The following is a 20,946-nucleotide window of genomic DNA, read 5'->3' on the forward strand; positions in this document are numbered from 1 at the left end:
AATGCCAATTTTTCTCAAAAATTCCTAAAAAAAATGAAGCAGAAGGTCATTTACTAATTCATTCTATGAGGCCAGCATTAACATGATACCAAAACCAGATAAAACCACTACAAAAAATATAAAAAAACTATAAATTAGGATCCTTTATGAACAGTGATAAAGAAATTCTCAATCACATACTAGCAAACCAAATTCAGCAGCATAGTAAAAGATTTATATACCATGACCATGAAGAATTTATTCCTGGAAAGCAAGGATGTTTCAACATACAAAAATTAAACAATGTAGTACACTACAATTATATGATAAAGGAAAAATGTATCATTATCTCAATTGATGCAGAAAAAGCATTTGACAAAATTTAATACCTCATCATGAAAAAAACACTTAAAACCTAGGAATAAAAAGTAAATATTTCAACGTAATAAAAGCCATACATTAAAAATCTCCAGTTAATCATACTTAATGGTGAAAGATTAAAATCTTTTTCTCCAGAATCGAGAACAAGGCAAGGATACCTGTTTTCACCACTTCTAATTAACATAGTACCGGGATTTTTGCCAGAGCAATTAGGTAAGAAAAAATAAAAGGCATTTAAATTAGAAAGAAAGAAGTAAACTTATCTCTGTTCAAAAATGATGTGATCTTATATGTAGAAAATACTAAAAATTCCACAAAAAAACTTTTAGAACTAAAAAATGAATTCAATGAAGTGAGAAGATACAAAGTCAACACTCCAGAATCAGTTGCATTTATGTATACTAACGAACATTCTAAAAAGGAAAATTCAAAAAACAATTCCATTTTAATAGCATCAAAAAGAATTAAATACTTAGGAATTAACTAAATGAAAGAAATTTCTCTTGCTCAAGAGAAACTACAAAATATTTTTGTAAAAATGTTGTGAAAGAAATTAAAGGAGATATTAATAAATAAAAATACATCCCATATCCATGGATTAGAATGTCTAATATTGTTAAAATGTCAAAAGTACTCAAAGCCTTATAGATATAATATGTAGGATAAACAGCCCCACCAACAGATGGGGGGATAAAACAATGCTACCCTGGACAGGAGATCACATGTCTTGAACTCCAAATCCAAAGTTCATGCTATGTGTATCTGTGTCACAATACCCAGTTGTGAGGATGAAGATCTCTAGCAAAACATTCTGAATTGAAGCAGTTTTACAGAGCACACACTAATTTTTCTATGATATGATAAATATCCTAACTGTCCATTGACATGCCCAGTCTCCAGAACTGCACGCGCATGCTCTATCACTTAAGGAGGTCTTCTTTCTTTAATGCTAGGTGAGCCAGTAGCAAAAGCACATGGCATACAGTGGTTGGATGCTTCCCTTTGGTCTGAAGTGTGGTGAAAAGAAGTAAGAATAATTAAGACTGCTTTTTAGAGAAAGAGAAACTGCTATCTCCATTTTCTCAATAGTCTACTTATGTTTAAACAGATAATTTTTTAAAAAGGTACAATAGATTTTTTTAATCTTAGTAATTAAAGGGAAGTTTCTTTTTTTTAATATACAATAGAATTAGGTTTTATAGAACAGCTAAAACCATAACATTAGTACCTAGAAAAGCTTGTGGAATCTTTGAAAATTCCAAAGAAAGGAATAAACAACCAATTTGCTTAGATAGTTCCATTTAATTAAGCTTGGACACAGTCAAAATTGACAGATGTTTGGAAATAGTAACTATATAATTTTATTTGAATATAAGCAAACCTAGTAATTAAGTAATCCATTCATTCATCTCAGGTAATGTAGAAGATTGAAAGGTCCATACAATATGTTACACAGTCTCCCAGATTTGCAATCAAGATAGAGAACTATGACTTGTATCTTAATATTTATATTATGAAGTGAGAAGGTGGCAAATCCTAGTATAAGCAATACTTACTACAGAGTTTCAAAGGATTGTAAAAATATTTCTACTAAAAAAGAAACCCTTACCAAAAAGCTCAAATTTATATTGAACCTTGACAGATGGATAGGAAAGCGTGGATGGAGTAACATAAACTCAAGCATGGTTGTAAGAATATAAAAATGCATGTATGCACAGTGAGTGGGCAGGCTTTGATGTGCTATGTGTTTATTTAGGGGACATGTTATAAAATGAAGAAGAGGGACACACTCACACACTCACACACACACACACACACATATACTTAGCATTGTCAACCATTTATAAATGCGATTATCTGAATCATCACTTCCATAATTTGATTAGAGAAATGGCAATATTGTCCAGTTTACTTTTATGGGCCCTAATGGTTGATCTTTTATGTATCCTGGAATATGAGAATCCTATTTTAGATATCACTGCTGTATGCAATAGTGATTTTTAAAAAGGGCCTTAACAAAAATCAAAGCAGTGCATTATTAGTGTAAAATGCTAATCAGACCTGCATATGTAGGAAAAAAAAGGAACACAGGAGATGGCAAGAGTATGAAAAGTAAGAATGCTGTCGCTACGGTCCACATATGATGTACATGAGTTGAGGACCAGAGTACTGTCAGTCTCTGAAACCATTTTTTTTTTCTCTGAAACCATTTTTGATCATGCCAGTCCACAATGGTCATCCTGCCTATAGGATGGCATTACTGAAGAAGGCCTTAGAACCTTCCCAATGACAGAAGAATTTTGAGCCATTTAGCATATAAAGGAAAATCTCTATACTCCTCCTTAACTTTGAGAATATTTATATACTATAATACAGAAGATACTGTTCATAATAATGAACTTTAACAATCACAAAAATCAAATAATATTTATTTAAAAGAGAAATATTTTAGGTATGATTTAAAAAGTTTTAGGAGTATAAAATTTAAACATGTCTTCTAAGATTCCTTATTAGTTAGATTAACTATTAAACTAACCATGATGGTCAGCCCACAGTGATTCTTCGCTAGAATTAAGAAAAAATTGTGAGCTATATTCTAGGAAAAATCATACTTGCACTGACTATTAAGGTGTCCAAAAAAAGTGTGTTTGAGCAGTGAAATGGACTCTTATTTTTTAAGTTTCTAGTAACAATGAATACTTCCATCCTCCTGTGGATTAAATTCCTATAAAACACTCATGAAATATTCATGTTTCTTTTCTACTACTCACAAACATCTTTCGTATATAAATTAATTTCATTTCTTCATACCATTTATTTCCCTGATTTATAAAATTATATACATATAGAAGAGTTCATTAATTTTATTAAAAATTTAAAAATTACTTGTATAGAAGCTCTTTTTATCATTATAGCAGAGACCAGGCTGAGTACAGAATTATGAATGAATTTGGGTCTTCATATTGAGGTATGTGGGGAAGTTTCCAGCATACAAATAATTTTACTTAAAGGGTGTTATTTCACTCAATTTCCCTCCTAGACTCATTACCTGTATATTTTGATCTATGCAGTTTAAATTCATTAAGATTGCTATGATATATAAATTTCTAAGTTAGCTCATTTTTTTTAAACGGGCACAATGAAAACAGTCCAAGATATTCTTGTTTTGATTTTTTACATATAGAATTATTTCCATTACATTCAAATTAGAACAAATTTCTTTTAACTGAAAATACTGAATTAATGTGGATTACTTTTATCCCCCTTTCTTTGCAATTTGTGAGTTTATTGCACTTGTATTTAAAATAGATGATTTTTGCAGTCAATTTCTCTTTTACCATGTGAAATATAGTCATTAAAATGATAACCATTTTTCTTCAGGCATATTTCTAATTGTAGAAAATATTCCTTGTAGAGAATTTTTTAAAGCACTGGAATTTATTACGATTTTAAAATCTGTAGTAGTTTAGAGCTAATTTTAAACAATTATTATTTAAAATTGTTTCTGGGCGCCTGGGTGGCTCAGTTGGTTAAGCGACTGCCTTCGGCTCAGGTCATGATCCTGGAGTCCCGGGATCAAGTCCCGCATCGGGCTCCCTGCTCGGCAGGGAGCCTGCTTCTCCCTCTGACCCTCCCAGAGGGTCTCTCTCTGTGCTCTCTGTCTCTCTCATTCTCTCTGTCTCAAATAAATAAATAAAATCTTTAAAAAAAATTTAAAAAATTTTAAAAAAATAAATAAATAAAATAAAATTGTTTCTAAAACTATAAAATTGAGTAGTAAGATATATGGAAATCCAGTGTCACCCAGGCAACTGTAAATAGATTAAAGAAACATTGGAATAACAATCTTAAGTGTAATTTGAAATGATGCCTGCCAATGTATCACAAAACAAAAGAAAATGTATGATAATATATGTTTCAAGAACACAGACAAAAACACACACAAAGGTAAGAGAAAAAAAAAAAAGGAAATTCATTTTATAGTTAAAAGGGACCATTGTGTGTTTGGTTGGTGGATAGGGGAGACAAAAGACAGAAAGACCTAAAAGGATGATGGTGTCATTTGTCATGCAGGGACATTTTCTGGGGTGCATTTCCAAAAAAAACCAAAAACAAAAACAAAAAATAAATAAAACAAGTTTTAAGTAACAAAGATATATCAATTATTTCTTTCATTATTTTTAGTGGCACCATAACACAACACAGAAAATTCCTGATAAATTTCGGAAAGTGACATATTTGAAGAAATACCTGTGTGAGCTTACTCTAGCTTTAGTTGAGTTATGATGCTCATTGTCATTATTTTCCATCTGTATTTTAAACAATCACTAGCTTTCTTTTTAAGTATGAACAAAAGCAAAAAGATTTTATATTCAATAATGATCACAGAAAAACATTTATAGGCCATAACTTCAATAAAATGTTTCCATTGAAAATGTTACTTTCTTTCTGAGTCACAATTCAGAACAAAAGAGGACCAATCCTGTATAATTTCACTACAAAAATTAATTAATAATTTCATAGAAAGAAATCTGCCCTATTATATTACTATTCACTCTGTTTATAGATATAGCATTGTATATATACAGTATGTTCCTCAATTACCACTGAAGAATCCAGGAACTGTTGAATAATCTGAAATCTATTGCATGATTAGTGGGTTTTTGAACAAAAAAACTTTGAGGTGACTATCAAATAGCATGTTTTTCAATAGAGAGCTGGTTTTATTAAATTATCTTTTGGATTTGTAAAGAGTTCTTGTGGTTGCATATTACACAATATATGCAACCTTACACTGTGTCCCTATCTGATGGTCTTTGTTATTCTGGGTATTATTGCGAAAACTGCCAAATTTTATTTTATTTTATTTATTTTTTTAAAGATTTTATTTCTTTATTTGTCAGAGAGAGACACAGCGAGAGAGGGAACACAAGCAGGGAGAGTGGGAGAAGGAGAAGCAGGCTTCCCACGGAGCAGGGAGCCTGATGTGGGGCTCGATCCCAGAACCCTGGGACCATGACCTGAGCCGAAGGCAGACACCTAACGACTGAGCCACCCAGGTGCCCCAAAACTGCCAAATTTTAGAGCTTAATTTATATTTAAAATTTCTACTGAATGTGCATATGAAGCTAGTTTCCAAAAAAATGTGAATTTTTTTTTGCCTATAAGCAGCACAAGAGAGCAGAAAGTTAGATAATTATAGGTACTATCATTAGCAAGTAACATTGATATGCTCATTTTTCTTAAAAGTGTAATTTTCAACACTATGTCATCAATTTATAATTTAATACTGTTTTAAAAATTGAAAAAAACACATATAAAAATATAATGTTACATCAAAAATTATAAAAATCTGTATATGAAGATGATATGATGGGGGGGTAAACTAATTAGACCTACAGAAGTTTCAGAAAAGTCTCAGGAATTTTAAATCCAAAAAGATGAAAGCACAAAACTGGATGATCATCAAACATTTAAACAATTGAACTCTCCTGCCCTCTCCTCAGATTTAAGAGAAGATGAATTCCTCTCTCTCACCTCAACAGAAGATGAAAGATCTATTATCTGGATAAGCGGGACCGAAGAAGTTTTGTACTCTGGAATTCTAAACGTAAGGGAGCATGGAGTTGATTTGTCGGACAAACTTTGTGGGAAGCATCTGACACCATTTGACAGAAACTGCTTTTCCAAATTGTCCCGGTAGCTAGTTATGCCAATAATAACTGAACAACCTCAAAATGATACCCAAAAATAGTTACTATTTCACAGACCTCTGTTGATGGGGAAGTTAGAAACCCATCTGATGTCAAAGCTTAAAGAGCCCTACCTTTGTGCAGAGCTTAGGGGTGATTTTTTTCTTACTTTTAAATGCACATATTCAGGCAAGGATCACCAAATACTTGGGGAAAGTTTCCAATGTGAATGACAGAGAGCAAAACAAATAACAACAACAACAAAATAAGTCTAGGAAAAGAAAACCAAATCATGGAGCAAAAATAACTCTGAAGAAATATAATTATCGGAGAGATAAGAGAATATGTTGCATACATTAAATAAATGATCAGAGAATGAAACATTTAACAATTTTAAAAATTGATAAGTAAATTGAAAAATATAAGTGTTAAAAATTTAGGGTAGAGCAAAAGATAAAAGTAGAGACAATGAGAGAAAACACAGGAAATATGGGAGGATTACTTGAAAAAAGCTAACATTTGATTAAGAAATTCTAATACAAAGCAATGGGAAAAAAATTACAAAATGATTGTGCCAAAATCTATCTTACTTCTAAAGGGCATTAATGTCCAGTTTTAAAAGCTAAACAATTCTCTGAAGCAAATAATGTAAAAGCACACTTCGTAGGCCATATCAAGCCTGCTGCACTAAGAGAAAGTGACGGGGGTGGGGGCGGTGGGAAGATCGCAGAGCATGGAGGTGATTCCTAGTGAAAAACTAAAACATGGAGGAATTAGATGTTCTAACAGTGCTGTTTGTACATGGAAATCCCATGCATGTAATAAATAAACTTTTCATTGTTGATGTGGAGCCTCCGCCTGAATCTATATAAATGATATTAAGCTTGTGGTTTTGGAGTACTCAAGCCAGAACGATTCTTTGAAAGCTGCTGGTTGAATTTAGGGTGCCCCCTTTGAGAGAACGGAAGGTACTGGAAAGTAGCATCTCTTTAGTTGCATTGTAATCTTTCTTAGTATTTGATCTATTAATCTTTATTCCAATTTAAGCTCCTATTTAAAATCAGTTTGTGGACCTTTCAGGCATAGGCATGTGATTTGTAAATCCAAACTTATACTTCAAAACAATCTTGGAAAAACTCCTTCACAAAGCTGAAAATGGATTTCTCTACCATACAAGTTGATTTTTTTCCTTCAGATTTCAATTAAAATAGAACTAAGAGAACAAAGAGAAATTCTACTATAACCTTAGACCCAAATAAAGCAGAGTATATAATAATCTTGGTTGAGATTGAAAGGGCATCTATGTGTGATTCTAGCTGGCTAAACATTTCACAAATTAAAAGAAATAGATTACGCTATCTGAGAGAATTGTTCTATGCTTTGATAAAAAAAAAAAAACTTGATATTTTAAAATGTTAATTTTTCATTTTTTATTTTGAATACTGAAAAATGAGTGGCTGTTTTGCAAGATTATTATCTTCTCTTCATTTGTGCCCAATGAGGTATATAGAACATGCTTACAAAGTGTTAAATGATAGGGTAATGAAAATGTCATGTATCCTTCCCAATCAAAAAGTCTTGCTACACCTGTGATACATATTTTTCACTCAAAATTAAATGTCAGAATGGCTCACATTCAAAGTTTGAATAGTTCAAGTTGTTGATATCAGATTTGTTCACAACTCTCCATGTTTCAAAATTTAGTTTTGTGTCACATCAGTGATTGGATGATCAGTAAGACTTCAGCTAAACCTTGAAGAATTTAATAATTGGTCTAGACCGTAATTGCACCCTAAACCTAGGGCCAGGTGCAGAGTGAGCAGGTGAAATTCACAGGAAATTAATTAATGACTTACTTAGAATCAGAATCTAATAGGAAATTTTTTTTTGCTAAAATTTTCTTGCTTATGCCACACAATCAAGCAAGAGCTGATATTTATTTCTAGGTTAAAGTAGATACATGAATAGTATATAATGAATTATAGATATTTATGAACAAAGAAAAGTAACTGAATGTCAACTAAACTCATGCAAATTAAAATAAATAAATAAAACCATGCTGAGGGTAAAAAATAGTAGCTGAAATGTTCATGACCATAGTAACTGTCTTTTCACAGATAAACCTAAATCTATATTCTAACAAATGCCTCAAAGGCAATGAGTACAGTTATGCTTACAAAACTCTCTTAAACTTTAAGATGAATGATCAGTTCAAACTATAAAGCAAAGGCACAAAAGAAGCATTTCTTCACTATTCAAAACTATGTATATGCTTTAAAAAATGTCTTCAAAATTTCAACAATACAGCCATAAAATCAAGTCTTTTAAATATGGTAACAATTAAACATACCATTTTCAAAAATCTTTTTAAATGCACATATTATCTCATAGAAAAGGAAGGCAAACTCTGAAATATGAAAAAATGATGTGGATGGGGAGACCTGAAGCTAGAGGAGCGGCCATGTAATTGTTTTTCTATCAGTTATTGCAGTCTTGTGGAAAATCTCACTGGTACTCAGACAGCTGAGAGCTTTTGCACAGATCTGTAATACAGAAGATTGGATTTGAATGTCCTCACTAGGGAAAAAAGAAAGAGGGAGATTTGAGGCTTGTACCCCTGCATGGAGCCAGGAATGTCAAAGTTCTTGGAAGCAAGTAAAAGTGTGGGCTAGAAAAAAAATTTGTTTGGCTTGGCCTTGAACCAAATCCCAATTTGGCAAAGGGGGTTGGATAAGAACTTCTTGAAAATTAGTAACTATAAACCTGCTCTCATAGTACAGAAACTCTCAAATCAAGAAATTAATTTAGGGTGCTCTGATGCTTCCACCTTTGGAACGTTCCAGGGCAACTACCCGAAGCAAAAGAATATCTTCTGTGGAAGAATACACCCAAACCCCAGGGCTTGCATGATTCTAGTAAATAGGATTAACAAAATATGAGATCATTTTAAATCATATAGTATACTACTAAACAAGCCACCATGAGTGAGATACTGTTGAGACATACAATGAACTAATATAACTTACATACATTAAAAATATGACCATTAAAATTTTAATAGTTTTAATGGCAGATATAAGTGAATTAAGAATTAATGAACTAGTAGACAGAACTGAAAAATAACATGGTGAAGGAATGAAACACAATAAAGGTAAAGAGATACGATATTCTAACTTCCCAAATAACAAGTGTAGCATATAACTTGGATTATCAGAAAAAATGAACAGAGAGAATGAGGGAAGACATAATATTCATATTCAAGAAGGTAATGATGACATTTTCCAGAATTGATGAAAGACATGGATCTTCGGATTGAGGAATACAATGAACCTCAAACAGAAAAGATAACTCCACATTAGGACAAGCGATTAAACCTCAAGATACCAAATTAAAGTAGATATCACAAAACCAGCTTAAGAAAAGAAGTCAAAATATTTACAAAGAACAACTTCTAGCAGGCTTTAAAATAAGGGAAGACAGAAGAGAGTAAAATACTCTCTTTAGATTACCAAAGGAAAGTAATTATCAAGTTTGAATTGTATACTCAGCTAAACTATAATTTGAGAACAAAGTCAAACTAAAAAAAAATTTTTTAAGATACATTTTTTGAGAAATGAATGAAAGCTATGGATCTCTTTTCCATAATATGTGCAGACGATTACAAAGTTGAAGACAATTTTTAAGATTTTCACTATTGTTGAAGCTTGCCCTCTGCTCAAGACCATTGAATTTTCACCCTTAAATCAAGCTGCATCAGAGAGCTGTGTACTGGGGCCACATTCTTTAGATCCTTTATAATAATTCTTTTACTAAATTACTCTGTTTTTACATCTTCGTATTGAATTGAAGTACAATGTTCCCATTAAAGCAACTATGTAATCACTTCTCTCTCAATTGTAATCCTTTTCCAAACCACTGATGACTACATCACATAATCTCACAACTCACATGCACACAATATCTATCATACCTGTTCTGGACCCTGTAGTCTAGTCAACCATACATACATGGGGTGGAGTGAAGAAACATGTTTAAAATGTCCAACTTTAGCCATTCGGACTGGCTGTTCTTTCCTTTTTCTCTCCCTCTCCCCCTTCCTGTCCCTTCCTTCTTGCTTTTCTAAGAAGAAACTTCTAAATAACAGTGGTATTTCAACTCTCTAATTCATATTTAACTTGGTCAGGCAAATTGCTCCCTAAATTCTCTATATAATTCCTTCCACTAGCTATCTAAAGCACATTGCAACAAACACACGCATTACATGTTATATGTATTTACATTTTATATTATAAAAATTATTTATATATAAATATATTTAAAATTATATAAAACACTTACAAATTTTATACATAAAACACACTGATATATATATATAATGGGTCATATTCATACTTTACAGGGCAGTAATTTGTGTTCCACTTTCTCAACTCTTAACTGAATAGAGGATAAAAAGTGCAGTACAGGCTTTGCAATCAGATTTCCTGTTAGGTGGGGCGCCCGGGTGGCTCAGTTGGTTAAGCAACTGCCTTCAGCTCAGGTCATGATCCTGGAGTCCGGGGATGGAGCCCTGCATCGGGCTCCCTGCTCGGCAGGGAGTCTGCTTCTCCCTCTGATCCTCCCCCTCTCATGCTCTCTGTCTCCCATTCTCTCTCTCAGATAAATAAATAAAAAATCTTTAGATTTCCTGTTAGGGGTTGAATTTTGGTTTCTCCATTATTTACCCATATTCCCTTACAGATAAGAAGCTAAACTTTATAGTCTCAATTTTTCTCTTTATATAGATAGCCCTCAGCTTCATCCTCTGTAAAACAGAAGATACTGATAATACCAAATTCTTCAGTTTGTGCTCAAAATCGATTGATTTGATTTATTTTCAGTTCTTAACACAGTGACTAAAATAGAATGAATATTTAGGAACTAGGAACTGATTTGTGTCCCTACCCCCCCCCAAACACACCCTCCCCCCACCCCCCCACCCCCATCCCCACCCCCACCCACCAATTCATATGTTGAAACCAAAACCTCTAATGTGATAGTATTTAGAGGTGGGTCTTGGGGAGGTAATTAGGCTTAGGGGGGTCATGAAGGTGGAGCCCCATGATGGGATCAATGTTCTTATAAGAAGTGGAAGAGAAACCAGGACTTTGAGTATTCTGGTCTCCCTGGCAAGCTTTAAGCTGGCCCAGTCTGAAAGCATTGGATATCTCATTCACTTAACTTCCTTGACTGATATTCAAGACTCACCAAACAGGTTTCTGACTCATATTTCCTTTCCTACATAAAATACTCACAGGTAAAGAATATACCTATTATATATATTCTGCATGTCTGATTTCCAGGACAGTGCTTTCTCATTGTGAATTAGCAAATTTCCTTTCTTATATATCAGTTTTATAAACACAGAAACCTGCTTCTGAGAGATGGATACATGGAGTAACAAAATCAGGTTTTTGAACATGAACAACTCCATCAGATCTAGGCCATTAAAAATCCTTCATGATGTTGCAACTTTGTAAAAAGTCTTGGGAGAATCTGTTAACCTTCTTCAGCAGGGTGGAGGGATGAGGTGTGGTAGTACCATTCTGCCAAGTTTAATTTCTCTAATATTCAGCTTTAACATTACTTTTCTTCTTGATTGTGCACAAACACCCCCACTCTGAGTGTTCTGTAGTGTCAGTAATAATTCATTTTTCTTTCTGTCTCTCACCTTTCATCTCTCTTGTTTTCCCTCTCTTAAAAAATAGAATTCTTGAATCTAGGATAATGGTTTCTTCCATTAGAGTCCCAGAACTCACTTGCTCATTCTTTTGGGATACTATCTTCTCTCCTGAACCACATAGCATTTGCACAAAGAACATTACCTATCCAAATCCTCTCGTCATTAAGAGAAATGATAAGGGCTGACATGTTTGGGGGGCATTATTTGAAGCATGTAGTAAATGACTGATGACAGATTGGTGAATATTTCTGGCACTTCTATAAAAAACATATAGTTACTCTCAGTAAAAATGGAACAAGGAGTGACAACACTGGTGGAACTACAATGATTTTATCTGTTCTGTCTCTGTTGTCCACTAGGACAGTTCTTCACAGGAGGGCTCATGGTTTTCTTCACAGGACAGCTCATGCCTTTTACAGAGCCCTTACACCATACATGTCAGGATCATGCCAGGGCCAGGACCAGCAGAGGAGGGACACTTTGGAACAATAGTGTCCTCACTATTTTCTTTACTGTCCTTTTGGACTATGCAATGTAGTTCTATATCCCAACCAATAGAGTCCCCCTCTTATAATTAATTATCATTTCCTAATTTAGCTTCTCTTTTAATGGGAAAAAAATCACAATTTCACAATGATGAAATTCTATATGTGAAAAGAAGTGCTGTAAATTGTTTTAACTTCTTAGAATTAGCTTATTCTATTACTCAAAATGCCATAATTTATAGGAAAAAGCTCAGTTTTCAAAACATAATTTTGAAATAAATTCTAGTAGACAGATAATTTTTATAGATGGCTTCATAAATATATAAGATTTCTACATTTTACAGTATGACTTTTACAACTACTTACAGAAGAAATCTTACAGATAAATGAAAAACAAACATATTTCAGAATATTCAGCCATCAAATTTGACATGTCAGTAGTTGTTTTTCTACCACCAAGATTCTAAATATTAAATTTTCTCCCCTAAAATTGAACTTTGGTGATTTTGCTAAACTCTTCCATCTTTATTAAAGATGAAAACTTTCCCACTCTCTATTAAAAGTATTCTCAAGAAGAAAAGGGCAATGGAAATGTCTTCCCAGCCCTACTTTATTAAAAGAAAAAAAAAAGTACACATCGAAGAAAAATAAAAACCCAATCACACAAGAACACTGAAGGTCAGCTTGAATTAACCAACATACTTTGAAATCACTGACTCACTTTGAACTCCATGGGAGCGTACTATTTTCCAGGTTTCTGATGCCACCTCTTTGACATCCACTTGATAGTGATGAATAGGCACACCTCCATGGGAGTCCGGCTTGTTGAAAGAAACCTTGGCTGTGGTCTGTGACAGCTCTATAATCTTCACTCCATAGGGACTGGATGGCACATCTATGAAAAAGTGAAAACAAAGGAAATGTAAGCCAGGTAATATGGATGGCCATTATTAAGACTTAATGGTATCCTGACAATTAGGAATAAAGGAAAATTGCTCCCTATGTCACTTAATATATTTGAATTAGAGAGCTTGCATAAACTGCTGAATGATGCTTTCAAACTGCAAGAAAGTATACATTAGTCAATCTTTATAACTATAGAAAATGAAGAGTAAAATATTATCAAATTTCATTGATTGAGGCAATAATTTTACTTCTTCCTTTTCTATACAGTATGGGGATTTTACTTGCATTCAAGGAAAACAAGCTCCTGTTTGTGTGTGTGTGTGTGTGTGTGTGTGTGAAAGAGAGAAAGGGATGGAGGGAGAATGCAGGTATAATTAAAAATATAAGAAGAAACAAAGACTTTATTGAATCATTAGTATAAATATCTTTTGTGAAGATGTGAGATTTATTTTCTTTTTGTTTATTAAAATTATGTTAATAATTTTGGGGAAAGTGTTAAGTTTAGAGCAAATGTCATTATGAACTAAATAAAACTGCAAACTACCTATTTTAGTTTCACTTATATATTATTTAGCTAAAATAAAGCTTTATGTGGAATATTTAAGTTGTAATCCTTATATTTTAAAAACAGCTATAAAATCTGTCTTGTGTGTTTTTGTGTCAATCCATTACTCACATTATTTCAAGCTCAATAATGTATGCTGAATGAAACTTTATTTTCCAGTATACAAAACCTTATAAACAATTAGCAAAAATGCTAAAGAGGCAAGAGGAGAAAATAATAGAGAAAAAAGTCTCATGAAGAAATTAATGAAACTTCTACTCCAGAAGTTTCTACTCCTTGGAGAAGTTTATACTCCAGAAACATGAAGAATTAGAGGTACGTTAAGTATTGAAGGGATCTCTCTCAGTTTTTCTTTCTCCCCCACCCTCTTTTTTTTTTTTTTTAAGTAATCTCTACACCCAACCTGGGGCTTGAATTCATGACCCCAAGATCAAAAGTCACACACTCTAGTGACTGAGTCAGCCAGGTGCCCCTCTTCTCTTTCTTTTCAATATCACATTTGAAATAATCATAAAGTTGTAAATTTACATATAATTTACTTAAAATATATACATATATTATAAAAATATATAAGGGGTGCTTGAGTGGTGCAGTCTGTTAAGCATATGAGTCATGGTTTCAGGTCAGGTGGTGATCTCAGGGTCGTAAGATCGAGCCCTGTGTCAGGCTCTGCGCTCAGTGTAGAGGCTGCTTAAGACTCTCTCTCCCTTTGTCCCTGCTCCCTGATCTCTCTCTCTCTCTCTAAAATAAATAAATAAATCTTTAAAAATATATATATATATGTAAATATATCATCTCTGAAATTAATTTTGTAAAAACAACAAAAAAAAACTTGATTGAAAATAACACGTAAATGCAAATTCCTGTTTTGATACAATCAAAGATTCATATAAAAATCTCTAATGGCTATCAAAAGTCAAGTGTGCCTTATATGCTAGACTTGAAAGAGAGCACTGTGGATCACATAAAAATATGCCTTATAAATGGTACTGAGCAAAAGCCAGGAGGGCAGGTTTATGGCCTTTTAGATATGAATATTGTAGAGACATCCAACAGTGTACATTTCAGCTCTAATTAGTAACTGTAAATTATTTGGATATCCTATTAAGTGCATTATGGGATAACTCTAAGGTTTGGAGATTAATGTGCAGAATACTGATGTATTCCAAGTCATATGACTATTAAAATCTTACCTGGAAATAAAAATTTTATTTTATTTTATTTTTTTAAATGTTTTATTTATTTATTCATGAGAGTCAGAGAGAGAGAGAGAGAGAGGCAGAGGCAGAGGGAGAAGCAGGTCCCCACCTAGCAGGGAGCCCAATGTGGGACTCGATCCCAGGACCCTGGGATCATGACCTGAGCCGAAGGCAGACGCTTAACCATCTGAGCCACCCAGGTGCCCCGAAATAAAAATTTTAAATGACCTTAAAAATCTATGAAAGTTGCCATACATAAACATTATCATAGTTTCATGCTTCTTTAATCCCAGATTATGACTGTAGGTTCTTTTCATCTATAGGCTTGACCTAAAGTTTGCATTAAATATATATATATATAAATATAAATATATATATCTATATCTATACTATATATATATGTATAGTATATATACAGATATATATATACACCCACACGCTGATTGTTTATACTAGATAGATATATATATACACCCACACGCTGATTGTTTATAATAAGACTGCCAATTCTTCACCTCATGCCCATTTACTCTCTAATGTCAGCCAGGTCTAAATTGGACATCACAGCAATTATAATCTTCAGTTTAAGGATACATTTAAAAAGGAAAAGTGCTAAGTACTGAAGGGGGGAGGGAGAGATGCGATACATCTGGGCTCCACCTCTGACCATACATTCAGAATAGACATGGTCTTTGGTTCTTATTCAGACCACAGAGGCATGCACCATTAGCTGAGCTGTGCCCTTGACATGAGACAACCACAGAGAAATAAGAGGCCTTTTTTTTGTTAGCACAAAGGTACCATTACCAAAACTTGAGCCAGTGGGTATCTTTATCTAGCCAGATTGTCTATTTTCAGACAGGCTGACTCTTACCCTAGGTTTTCATTTGTATTTATTTTTTGTTGGACTCCTCTTTCTGTTACCTGACTAAAAGGAAAAACATGCTTATGACTTGCAGCTCTCGTATCTTCCTAAATACTTTTTTTCTTTTACATTTTGATTTTATATGTCCAACCACTTGCTGACTACCAAATTATTCCATACTTATATACATGCATGCATATATATATGTGTGTGTGTGTGTGTGTGTAACATTGAGAAAAGTGACTGGACTATGCTCAGTCCCCAGGAAATAGATGATGAATTAAACATTTCAATAATTAAAAATAATATACAAAGGTACAGAACCTATTCAAGTGAATAGGGTCTAATATGCCTAGAACCAATATCTCTAATTCATCCCTCCACTCTCCACTGTTTTATCGTCACGTTCATCCTCAAGTCTATCTCTTATATACATCACAATAAGTCACGAAGTTATTTTCATCATTCCCACATCATAATTCTTGTGTTCTACTCTTCCTTCCTGTTTCCACGTTAAGCCCAAATCTTATCTGCCTCTATCTGCAATGATTAGTGGCTCTTGGCTTCCTTTTCTATTGGACATCTCACCAAATTTCAATCCATATGGCATGTAAATGCAAAATCAATCTTTCTAAAGCACCACCCCAATCACGTCACTTCCCTGAGTAGGGTATTCAGAAGCTTCCTCCTCTTTATAACATCAAGCTTAGACTTTTCAGTCTGGCTTTCAATATCTTGAATTATCTAATCTCACTGGGTCTATGCAAACAGAGGATCATATTGTAGAAGACTATCAAACAGAGTCCTATGTTTCCAATGGGGCTTGTGGATATTGAATTCCATGCACAAAGCTCCCATCATTGTCAGCATGTTTTTCTAAACTGCTTCCTAGCACCTTCCATTTCAATAATTAATGAATGTCACCCATCGCTGAATGAATAGAACAATTGTACAAACACGTGTTTCTTTCTTTATTATTTATTTTCACCTCTACTAGAACCAGCATAGAGTTAGATGAAGAGCCTGGATATATATCTTCAGAATCTATGGATCCAAAGTCTGGCCCTGCTACTTTTTTTAACTGCAATCTTGGACAAATTCTTTGTATTTTCATCAATATTTTTTCTTACTAAAGTGGAAATTAGAGTAATATCCACTGCTAAGGTTGCTAATAAGGATCAAGTAATGCAATACACAAAACAGAACCTAAGATATACTTGGCAAAAGTTAGTCACTGTCATTTTGTTATCTCTCCCTGATAACCATATTCCTGCTATTGCATTATTGCATATCCACAATGTCAATATTTTATTTTTTTAAACTGAGGTATTATTTATTTATGACATATTTACAGACTTACGTTTTTTTTTTTTTTTTTTAATCCAATGCATCACCCTGTGTAGTATCTTAAGAATGAACATCATATTCTGGGAGAAAAATTCAAGTGTCTTAATAATTTATGCATAACCCAACATCTTTTGGATCACAAAATACCATCAATTTGGCTTCAGAGAACACAGGTCCCTGTGTAGAATTTTTTGTAGTCAAGGAACAAAGTAAATTCAACAACATAAAATTACTTAGTTGACCCTGAGTGTAATATTTTATTACATTGAGGTTCAGCTTAGAGATGTGGAGGGTGTATGATAGCAAAGAATTGGTGCCATTATCTAGGAGCAGGACAAAAACAATCTTTAGCAGACTGTTGTAGGAATTGCTGTATGACCCTGAGCAAATTAACTGCATTGGCTATTAGTTTCCTCATTAAAAAAAAATAAAAAGGTAACAATGTCAACACTAAATTTGCCATTGTGAGGATAAGTTGGTGGATATAAATCACTGGAAAATCACAAATACTATTTTCACTTATTCTTTCTTTAAAAAGGCTGTCAGTATATAAATAATGTTGATAAACATTTCGATATTTATATACGGGCCTAAAGCCAGAGCTTGATCAAAGTATAGAAGTGAAAACTTCCAAAAAGTCTGCCTTGGTGATTATTTTATCTTGTGAAAGGTAATAAACAATGAAAAAAAAAAAGTCACTCTTCCTCTGACTTTAATGCTGATAAAACAAAATAATGGAATTAAATAAAGAGGAACTATGAGATGCCTGGGTGGCTCAGTCAGTTGGGCGTCTTGGTTTCTGCTCAGGTCATGATCTCTGGGTCCTGGACTCCTCACTCCATGGGAAGTCTGCTTTTCCCTCTCCCTCTGCTCCTCCCTCTGCTTGCATGTGTGCATGCTCTCTCTCTCTCTCAAATAAATAAATAAATAAAATCTTAAAAAAAATAAAGAGGAACTAGTAAATGAAGTGAAACATAGAGCCTTATTTAAAAAAAAAAGAGCAGGACAATCATATATACAGAGATGTTTGAAAACAGATTCAAAATAATACATCAAATATCATATTCCTCTGTCTAACAAAAAAAAGCATCCCAAAGTAAAGATACACTTTATAAAGTAAAATTCTGAAAGTATATGTCCAAAGATACACATGTGGAAGAAAAGGAAGGGAGCTCATGAATATAATGTGAGTATACATAAGATCGTGGATGAGTAAATGTTTTAGAAGCATTTTTAAAGTGGGATGAATCACAGAATTACAAAACAGTATTTCCTTAGGCTTCAGGATACACTGAGATATAATATGTTGAAGACAACAGCAACAACAAAGATTAGCTCTGTGTATGTGTTTTAGCTCTTCACACTCTTCCTCAACTGCATCCACAATTCCCAACAAATATAAATAGATTTCTCAATATCAAGAGTGAAATAGAATTCATCAAGCAAATTCACTCAAATTGTATCCTATCACTTCTGGATAAACCTAAAATGGAAGGCTATCTTCCTCTTTCTTTGAAGGCCAAACCCTATATCTTTGAATGTAATTTCTTTAACTTTGCTCTTCTCCAGATCACTGCGTTACCAGAGAGCTCTTCTCTTCCCTTTTGTATTTTTAGTCTTTTGTATTTTTAGTCTTTCTTGTGCCTTATTACCATGAACTATAAAGATCTCTCACATGACACACTTTCTTCAGTCTTACTCTATTCTCAGGTTATAAAATCTTTTTTTTTTTCTTTTCTTTCCTGTCACGCTGTTTCAACAGGCTGTTCCTAATTTCTGCCCTAACATCTTTACTTCTGGGAATTTGGTTTTCTCAAATGCTGGAAGCTGGTGACAAAGGTATGGTTCAGAGTCATGGACTCAGCTCTTTCCCCACAGATGAGGATGTGGTATGGCTAAAGTTAGATCAATTGGAAGAGTTTGATATTTGTCAACCTTCCCTTAAGTGCAAGTACTCAAGTGAGTACTTGGCCAGAATGGTGCTTTAAATCTAGGTAATAGAAATATCTTAGACATTTTCTGTTGACACATCACATCCATTTCTATCATCTAAGCTATTCCCTTTTTCCATGTCCCAGACTTATTTGCTGGTATGGTTTTAAGTGCTATGAAGGTACTCAGGATGAGATGCTTGAGTAAGCCATTTAGAATACTGACGGGGCGGGAACACCACTCCCACTTTTCTGAGGAGGTGCATCGGGACAAGAGGACCTACAGATGTGAATGAAGGCAGAAGCTGACTCCATACTCCACAGGCTATTCACACAGTTTCTGTAACGGGGTGGCTCTGAAGTCAACAGAGGGGTAACTTGGCAGTCGGGTTTCCTGACCTCCAGTTAGCAGTTGCAGACGACCTCTGAACTGCACTTTGTTAATTTGTGACCTGAAGCCAAAAGACTGGTGACTCTCTTGTCTTCCCTTTCCTCTGCCTTTTCAATGATTTTATAACCACCCAACTGTCAATATTAAGTTCTTCTCTGCTTGGTTTCTTTGTCAGTCTCCATCTGATAAAAGACCCAAGTATTAAGGGAATTGTCACATAAAGGACTGACCTTTCTGGATTCAGCAAGACTTTGTAATGTGCGATATCGTATCAATTGCATGCACCTTGGGGACTATGCTAAGATGGGTTCCATCTGCTTCTGCTCTGAGTGGTCACTTTATTTCCAGTAAGATTTTGTACATATTTTTCCTATTTCAATTGTAAACTTAATCTAATAGCAAATTTGCAGCACATCTAAAACCTTATAAATTTCTTATTTCACTACCTATCTGGTTTTCTCCAATTGCCAAATCTAAAAGCATTGTTCTCCTGATCTTTTCACAACACTTGATCACACATCTTTAAAATTTTCTTCGTACAAGTGGTTATATTAACTTTCTGAATAATTGTTTTTCATTGTATTTGTTCCTATATATATATATATTTTTTTTAATTCATGAGAGACAGAGCGAGAGAGAAAGGCAGAGGGAGAAGCAGGCTCCCAAGGAGCAGGGAGCCCGATGCAGGACTCGATCCCAGGACCCTGAGATCATGACCTGAGCCGAAGGCAGACGCTTAACCATCTGAGCCACCCAGGCACCCTGTTCCTATATTTTTAAGTCCAGCGATTAACCTGAGGTAACCCAGGGATCTCTCCTTAATTAAATCATTTTTACCTCTAATAGCCTCCATTGAAGTGCTCATTTACTCCTGAGGTATAAGTGGAAATTACTTCCCTCTATAATACTCACAAGTCATGGACTCCCATATCTCATTATTAATAAGGCATTTCAACTATGACTAATAAACAAATTAAATAAAACATACTAAATCCTTTATACATTCAATAATTCATCTAAACTTACTACAAGCCAGGCAGTTTTCTATGTTGGGGGTAAAAGTGAGATAGCAATCCCTACTCTTATGGTGGTTACATTGTAATTACATAAAAGTAATTATATATATAAATTATTTATTGTAAATACTGTGGTCAAAAATTGAGCAGGCAAGGGAGATGGTTGAGGGGGATAGGGATGAAAGTTGAAGTGTTGTAGTATTAAAAATAAAATAAGACAAAATCAGAGGAGACTCTTAACTATAGGAAACAAACTGAGAGTTGCTGGAGGGGAAGGGGGGAGATGGGGTAACTGGGTGATGAGCATTAAGGAGGGCACTTGATGTAATGAGCACTGGGTGTTACATGTAACTGATGAATCACTAAACTCTACCTCTGAAACTTATAATACATTATATGTTAATTAATTGAATTTAAATAAAATTTTAAAAAAAGAAAAAAGAAATTGGGTGAACAAGAATATCTTTGC

General features: G+C 33.9%; 1 protein-coding gene across 1 annotated transcript in view; it reads right to left on the reverse strand.

The window, feature by feature from the left end:
- Positions 1 to 20,946, reverse strand: part of NCAM2 (neural cell adhesion molecule 2) — a 516,332-nt gene that overhangs the window by 68,883 nt on the left and 426,503 nt on the right. The window contains exon 12 of the mRNA XM_045902626.3: positions 12,979 to 13,152. Within this exon, the coding sequence (XP_045758582.1) occupies positions 12,979 to 13,152 (174 nt within the window). The remainder of the gene's footprint in view (positions 1 to 12,978; positions 13,153 to 20,946) is intronic.

Source organism: Mirounga angustirostris, unplaced genomic scaffold (genome assembly GCF_029215605.1).
Source record: "Mirounga angustirostris isolate CCGP_5_RB_7025 unplaced genomic scaffold, mMirAng1.0.hap1 SCAF_1, whole genome shotgun sequence".
NCBI classification, from domain to species: Eukaryota; Metazoa; Chordata; class Mammalia; order Carnivora; family Phocidae; genus Mirounga; species Mirounga angustirostris.